General features: G+C 36.5%; 1 protein-coding gene across 1 annotated transcript; it reads right to left on the reverse strand.

Annotated features, from left to right (window-relative positions):
* On the reverse strand, nucleotides 1-8,033 carry LOC113742312 (protein EXECUTER 2, chloroplastic). The gene is made up of 11 exons (XM_027270130.2): nucleotides 7,440-8,033; nucleotides 4,621-4,737; nucleotides 4,476-4,541; nucleotides 3,613-3,719; nucleotides 3,439-3,520; nucleotides 2,208-2,909; nucleotides 1,780-1,906; nucleotides 1,485-1,651; nucleotides 1,331-1,405; nucleotides 417-509; nucleotides 1-289 (listed from the first exon to the last, which is right to left on the reverse strand). Exons 1-11 carry the CDS (start codon nucleotides 7,827-7,829, stop codon nucleotides 188-190), a joined length of 2,028 nt encoding a protein of 675 aa, XP_027125931.2. The 5' UTR covers nucleotides 7,830-8,033; the 3' UTR covers nucleotides 1-187.
* Nucleotides 8,034-8,290: the final 257 nt, after the last annotated feature.

Genomic DNA, 8,290 nt, shown 5'->3' on the forward strand with positions numbered 1-8,290 from the left:
TTAGGAAGGAAGAGGAGGGGACATTATAATAAATCCCAAGTGCTAGAGAGCTTCGGAAAATGCTCTCAGAGAAACTCACAGGGTAAAGTGAAGTCTCAACATCTCAACAAAAACCAAGAAAGAAGGAAACTCTTCTCGGAGTTTTTCTGTATCAAGTGGTAGTACTACTAAGTCCCATGATTATGACTCAATCGGGCAATTTCAAGCGACTGAAAAGTACAAGAAAACTTTGCTCTGGAACAACATAGAGGAAACCAAGATCTGCACCTTTAATATATGGCCCCATGCCCTATACAAAGGAAGGAACAAAACTAGTTGTATCAAAAAGTACACGAATCCCATCAAGCTGCTAAAAATAAGAAGGACATGAAGAATAAGCAAAACAATAATTTACAAAGTAAACCAGTCATCCTTACCTTGCCATTGAGTTGTAAAAGCTCCCCCTCAACCCACTTCGGATTTCGGAACCCAAATTCAGCTATTCTTCCTTGACCTTTGTAACTGGCCACCTAGATAGATAGTAGAGTCAATTAATTTAGTCTTATCAGGAACCTATATGAACAAAGATTCAAATAATTCAGATTTAAAGCACCCCAACCTTAATACTAGACTTTGCATGTATTTGGTAGTGCCTTACAATGTCACGCAACTAATTCTAGAAATACATCTAAATCAAACCTCCGAGGTCATTTTTCCTTCCAAAATGGTGAAAAACCACAGATCCCTTATTCCTTTTTTTTTTTTTTTTGGAGGGGAGGGGTACGGTTGGAGTGTGTGGGTGGAGGTGGGGATGATTTGCTTAAGATAGTAGCATTCTAGTGAAAAAAATGCCAAGAACCAGATATGCGCTCAAAACGTTCAGACTGGGAGCAACATTCTCAATAAGAGCCTTATCTAATGAATAAAATTAGTACAGGAGTGCCAAATCCTCCCAGCAAGTAACAACATAGTAGTATCTACCAGTGTCTAAAAGAATTGGTGATCATAGATACAAAATTGAATTTCAAATTGATATAGAGACGAATAATGTAAAGACCAAAAAATAAAAAGATAAACTTTATCAAATAATCAGTTCAAGAGCTGGATAAAACCACCATAACTCCACATTGAATAAACAGGTAACTAGAGAGAAGTAAAAGTAAAAAAATTCCAACACTCGTGCATGGTACCCGGATAAATCAGGCAAAAGAAAACAAACAGCCAAGGAAACCATCAAAGCGTGCACATTATTCTCATACCCAGGTGCAGTAATGAAGAAAAAAGAAAAAAAGAAAAAAGGAAGAAAAAAAAAGAAGAAAAGACAATGAGATTGTTAGCAACAAACACTTACCACACCTAATTCATCGGGATACATTCCTCTATTAGAAATGCGACTTGCTTTCCCAATCCTAGCACGAAATGTGACCTAAGGAATAAGGAGATTCGCAATTAGTGGCAATCCAGCTGATAAAACATAAACAGGAACAAATGTGAAATGCGTATACCTGGCCAGCAGGAACATTCAGATCCCCCGTTAGCTTTACTGCCTCAACATATTCAAAGAACTCCATATCCGAAGATTCTTTAGTGCTAGTGGCATTCCAATTACCATACTTACGCCTTAATTGAACCACCTCAGTACCATATGGTCCAAAAGCACCAACATATAGACCTGCACAGAAAGAACAATTGGGGATTATGTTGGATGAACTTTATCCCCCAACCCCCCTCCCCAAGGAAAACAAGAAAAGAGCATTCACGCACTCATGCCGAGAGAGAGAGAGAGAGAGAGAGACTCACCATCAAATGGATCTAGATCACCTTTAGAGGTGGTAATTCGACTGAAGTTTGTGTACTCTGATAATCTAGTCCTCTTCTGTGCCTGACTGACAGCAAGCTTGACTATTTCACGTACATCTCTTGAAATCTACAAAAACAACAATTTGGTCAACGTTATCAACAGAGAAGTAGTTTTGGCATTGAATTCACCCAATAAGCTCCAAAACGAAATTTTCTTGATTCCAATACAAGTGCACTTTGGGCAAACCATTATCAAAAGAAAAAAGTAAAAACAAATGGACACTTTTAAAGTTTTTGAAGGACAAGATCCAGATCTTCTCAACTAAATGACATTAGGACCTCTAGCAGAAACTACAACATAATTTTGGCTAAATCAGTTTCTCAATCTTGGAAATGAAAGGATTTTTTTCAACCTTTTCCATTTGTACCTTGGAAGAAAATTTATCAGAACTCCAAAATGCCTTAGCCACTTCTGGAGGCATAAGTTTGGAAACATCTTGTGCTGCAGCAACAGCAGCTAATTTGACCTTGGAGGCAATATTTTCTTCTGTATCATCATCCTGATGTCTCTTGGAAATATGTAGCATAAAAGAATCTTTTTCCATGTCTTTAATTTCAGCTGGTACACGAACATACTCATCCTTGGTAGAGATGTCTTCTTTATTGTGTAAAACTCCTCCAATGAAAAGCTTTGAATCTAAATCTTTTCCTTCATCAACTGTGTCACTATTTTCTCCAGCAGCAACTTGATCCGGTTGTACACCACCCAAATCACTAGCTTCCTCTTCAGAATTTTCAGCTGAAATTGCATTTTCATTGTCTTCTTCCATCAACCGCTTGACATCACCATCCTCTGTTACCTCTTCTGAGACATTTATTTTCATCACTTTCACTTTCAGTTCCGGAATTTTGTCTTTGAGAAAATTTATCACAGTTCGTATTCCTTCCTCAGCAGCTTCCTCAACTTCTATGCTCTTTTCATCAACTTTTTCAGCTTCCTTCTCATTTGCTTCAACATCAACAACTGATGCATTCTCAATTTCAGCAGCTGAGAGACCCTTATTGGATTTAGAATCAGATGATGAACTTGAATTTGCTCCACTTCCCTTGTCTCGTTGCAGGAATACTACCTGTGGAGATGCAAAATATTGCAAGGGGTACATAGTAAATGACTATATCAGCAAATACGCAGTCCGAGGCTTAAGGACAATAAACAATTCCTTGGCATTGCCAAGCACCAACCCAATTTCATTTTCCCCTTCATAGAAAAAATTTTCAGAAATATTGAGCAGGACACCCCCATACTTGTAATATATCAAAATTCAAAAGCACACTAATTCCTGCACTTAAAAATTCTGTTAAAAAATTAAAAATAAAGCATTCAATGACATGAAGCAGAAGATCAGTGCAAACTATTAAACTCTAATCTCATGTATAGCCTGCAAACATCATGAAAAGGACATCAGATTGCCAGGTTTAGGTTTACGTTTAACATAATGCATGATGATAAAACTAGGTTATGACAGGGTCAACTTGATAAAATATAAGACCATTAAGAACCGACCAGACATAGACATCTTCAACTCAAAGCAACAGTTTGAATGGATAATTTAATGGCAGAGAATTCTTATCACAAGAATGACAGACAAAGCAAATTACCTGCATCTTGTATGTGTTATTCACATCTTTCACTACATAAATCTCAAATAAAGGTGTTCCAGGAGATGCATTGATAAGTTGTCTGCAGCCACCAATTATCACTAGTCTCTCAGCAAATAAGATAAAAATGAGAAGGAAAATTTTGCAGCCTTAACCATTCTTCAATGATGTTACCTTGGACTATAACATCTTCCAAGAAATCTGCCCATTCCAGGAGTTATACGAATCAGTCTGCCAAAGGGATCATCAGAATCCTTTGGATAGCCAACCCACCAACCAACCTGAAAATGGAAGGATAAGAATATTCCGAAGAAAAGAATGTAATAAATAGGAATAATTCAGGTTCCTAATAATTTATTTCTCGATTTCAACCCAATCCCATCTAGCAATTAGGAGGGGGGGGGGGGGGGGAGAGAGAGAGAGAGAAACAAATTGCAAGCAATTCTGGACCAATTTTTCTCTGTCAATTGCGATATTGCTTCAAGTGTATGGAGAAAACAAAAATCCCAACATTTCTGTGGAGGAAGAGACAGCAACAAGATATCACCATAAGAATTCCATGGTTCATATATTATACCAATATCCCCCTAAGAAGCAATTCCTGAGATTTATCTTTCAATCTCAATGACAATTGCCTATCCTGAGTCCATCCAAAGGAATAATAATCTGAAATTGGGACCAGAAAGATTTACTATTGATCTTCCGTTAGTCAATAATACCCCAGTTCACCTCTTGTAACAACATCCCTGTGTCAATATCCTCAAACAAATCAATCAGATGCAAAATCCTAGTTAAGCCATCTCCATGAGTATATTTACTGGCCAATTACTAAAGATTTTGAACAGTAAACAATTAAAAGGAAAAAAAATCAATGGCAAAAGTAAAAACTTTTGAACCAAAATAAGGAAAATCAGAAGAAGGAAAAAGAAAAACTAAGAAGCAAGTACACAGCATGCCCATATACAGAAAGAAAATTGAGAAGCGACAGTTGAGGCTACAATGGGGGCTAAAAAGAGGTTGTTGGACAAATGAATTACCAGTCCACTTCCCGTAGTACGACACAATCTCGAAGCATCGTGGTAGCGCTCTTCATCTACTGCATTCTATACAGGAACAGAAAGCAAAAAGATTCATATCCAATTCTCTGCATGACTGACAATTGAGCTTAAACTACTCTTTTACCTTCAATTCTGACATAATTTCAGCAATGCTATCCTTCAATGTTGCTTCTCGAATGGCTGTTTTCAACTTTGCAGCTTCTTGAAAGTCCTCCCTCTCTATTGCATCTTCTAGTTGGAACTGCGAATATACAACGATGCAGAGCAATTAACTTTCAAGTATCAGTTACCACAAATAGTTGCTATGTCAGTAATTCATGCCTCAATTCTGATTTGCCTCTCTGATTTCATGCCTATTAGATGAATATCTAGATCAAATAGATGGTAATGACCATGTTTACATGTTGCAATCCCATGCGGCACTGCTCTTGTTTAAGAACTATTATCAGCAACACACAGATTCACTAGAAGGCTTCCAAACCTTTTGCTACAGTTAGAATGTAAAACATCAGCACAAAGTTGCACAGTTAGACAAAAGAAATGCGGTAGGAAACTAACTCAAGTATATTATTTCTAAATGGAAACAGGAAAGTTAAGAATGATCAAGCACAAACAGAAATCACAAAAAAGAAAAGTGGACTCGAAAAAGCTACCGTAGAGCCAGAACTCTGGCTGCTAAACCAACGACCTGGAACACATTCTGGGGGTTAGATATGGAGGCAGGGAGTCAGAGTGGGATGATTGATAAAACATCTTCATTTTAATATAGTGTTGTGGTATCCACTGATAAGTGACTGAATTTAAAATTTTCTAAAACATTATTTCATCTATAGCAAAAGCTAGTTTATTGCACAGATATGTCAAGAACAATAGAAATGCTGTAATATTTAGTTCTGTTTAATGTCACAGCTGAACAAATGAATAGCCACTTTATTGGAGACACATCATTTTCTATTAAAAAGTAATAACTAATACTAGAAGTGCAACAGTCCAATTTTGTAGGACAATAGCATTTTTGTCAAGGACAAAAGGTTGAGCCATCTGATGACTCCACGATGATGCGGCTATGACTTCTAGAAGCTTCCTTTATTCAATGGTGCATTATATTTTAAACTAAGAATCAATATGAATTGTGAGCTACAGATTTTAGACTCTAAAAAGTTAGCTCGGAAAGAGGATTAAAGAGATGGACACATAACCCCTTTTCACAGTATATCTTGGTACAGGATTCAAAAGAAAAGAATATCAGGCGCTTTTCAACTCATAAACTATTAGTCTATTCATACATATTTGGACTTCAAAAGAAGAGGGCATCCAACTTTACAAGTAATGCTTCGTCCCTTAAGCCTTTTTCTCATCCTGCACCCCTACCACTTTATACATGAGAAAGAAACTTAAAAGTTGCTCAGTACACCTTATGTAGATGGAGTTCTCTGCCAAATTAAAGTAGGAGTTTTCTGAGTTCTTCTATTCCAATTTTTTCCATCTTATTGACTCAGTGAAATTATGAAAGTTGCACTTCATTACCAAGATACTGGACATGTTTATGAACTGGCGATCACATGAGATGTTAAGAACACAATGTGCCAGAAAACCAAACTTCAGCAGGTGCAAAATTCTCTCTTTTCAGCTAAACAAGCTAGATCATACCATCCTTTATGCAACATTCTTGAAGTCGAAGCCAAACAACAAATGAATTCTAGCATAAAACAAATATTTTGCTTTCCAATTTGATTAAAGAAGCTGTATGGAACAGCATGCTCTCCAAAAGCCAAGACTTGTCAGCGATGATTCCTTAACATTAAGTCAAACAAAACAACTGCTTAATTCCACACAAGCTTTATCCAAAATATAAATGTAGCATGAAGATTCAAGTCCAAGAATGTAAGCATCAGCACATTATCCTTAGCTATTACTCAAGATCTTTTCCTTGCACCCCATAGATTTCTCCTCTAAAATATGATAAACCAATTACAAAGAAAGGGTGAAAGAGAGGAGAGAACAGACTGCACTTGATGTTAAAGCGGAGAGAAGAGATGAGAGAAGGGAGAATGAGACTTAATCTTCAAGACCGCATTTTATCCTTCCAAAACTGGAAAGTAATTGAGGAAAGAATCTGTGGCAATCAGATTTTATTATAGAACATCCTGTACAATTTTATTTTTTGTTCCTTTTCTTCATTGGACAAAACAAAAAAGAAAGAGAAGAAAATAACTCTCTCTTCCCTACATTCAATCTGAATGAACTTTTAAGTCCTCTCTCTCTCTCTCTCTCTCTCTCCACATTTTTAAACTAATAAACATAGCGAAACTAATCAGATCAATTCTCAACAAGACTGCTTTCAGCCACAGCCATGAAAACATTAAACCAGAAAATTATGTTGCTTTCCAGAAGTCCTCCCGAAAGCAAGCCATGGGCTCTGTAATATTCTACCAGTATAAGAAACCTGAGCTTCCAACTCCACTAAGGAACTACTTGCAAAAACAACCTTTCAACTACAACATCTCAGCAGCTCTCATTCAAGTGGTCTAAATCTATAGTCAGTTCTATCATCTTCAATAGTTCACTATCTTCCATAATTGTACGAAAATTAAAAGAGACATAAAACATCTTCCCAAACAGAACAACCAAAATCCTAATTACAAATATAACTTCCTATAACTTCCCCTTTTCATTTCGCAAAAGAACAAAACTTTAGCCATCAAAACACTGAACATTGGTCACTACCATCAAACAGTAACAGCTTTCCCCAAACTCTCAACAGCTAGTATGAACAAATAGACATCAAATACAAAAAATAATAATAAACCTATAATTGTTGTTACTACAAATTTAAAATCCACCTACAAACCACTAAACAAAAATTAAAGTTTTACAAAAAAATGATATGAAAAACCCAAAGAGTAAAGATATCGGGTACAACCATTTGAAGAAAAATCCAACCTTTAACACAGAAGCATAGCTCTCTGCTTGCTCAATCTCTGAAATATGGCGAACCCACAAATTCCAATCCCATTCTGATGCTGGAGGAGGAGAATTATTGCTGTTTTCATCATCAAATCCAGTATAGGAGGCCAAAGAAGAAGAAGAACCCTCATCATTATTGTTGCTGCTAAGGCAATAAAGCCTTGACTTCTTATTGTTCTTCCCAATGAACAACCACCCTTTTCTTGAAAAATTAAGACTGCTAATAGACTTCTTATTATTCTTGGCAAATATCAACTGCTCTGACAAAGATGATGAGGATGAAGAAGAAGAATTAAGGGTTGGCCTTAATTGATGAATTGGGACAGTGGAAGAATGCCCTGTGGCCCAAGTGTTGGCCACAGCCATCTCTGTTTCTGGATGAGGTTTTCAGCACTTGATATCTGTGTGTGCCACTGTGTGTTGTGTGTGTAAAAATGGGAGAGTGAGGGAAGTTTCTTGCGGGTTTTATGGATTTTATGGCATGGAATTAAGGATAAAATTTTGGGATAATTCTTTGTTCATGTGGTCCAATCTGTGAGCAAGTGTCAGGATCAGGAATCAGGTGGCCTTAGATTTGTTTATGGGTCGCAATGGATATTTTTGCGGTGGTTCTATAGTTTGTCTCTATTCTTCATTTTTTTTCTTTTAATTTCTAATTATTATGGATTCTTTCATACAATGATGAAATATAGTAGTAAACACTTTTAATAGCAAAAGAATTTTACGAGGAGCTAAAACCTTTTTTTTTGTTTCAGTTTCAAAGATTGAGGTTTAGAAGAAGCTAAATCAACATTTTTTTTCTTCCATACATATATACATGCACATAT

This window comes from Coffea arabica, chromosome 4e (genome assembly GCF_036785885.1).
Source record: "Coffea arabica cultivar ET-39 chromosome 4e, Coffea Arabica ET-39 HiFi, whole genome shotgun sequence".
Lineage (NCBI taxonomy): Eukaryota > Viridiplantae > Streptophyta > Magnoliopsida > Gentianales > Rubiaceae > Coffea > Coffea arabica.

Excerpts from the sequence above, each read along its gene's own strand:
- LOC113742312 (XM_027270130.2), bottom strand. The coding sequence starts at position 7,829 with ATGGCTGTGGCCAACACTTGGGCCACAGGGCATTCTTCCACTGTCCCA. Across the intron at positions 4,738-7,439 it reads GCTATGCTTCTGTGTTAAAG|TTCCAACTAGAAGATGCAAT; the intron begins GTTGGATTTTTC and ends GTATATTCGCAG. Across the intron at positions 1,907-2,207 it reads CTGATAAATTTTCTTCCAAG|ATTTCAAGAGATGTACGTGA; the intron begins GTACAAATGGAA and ends TTGTTTTTGTAG.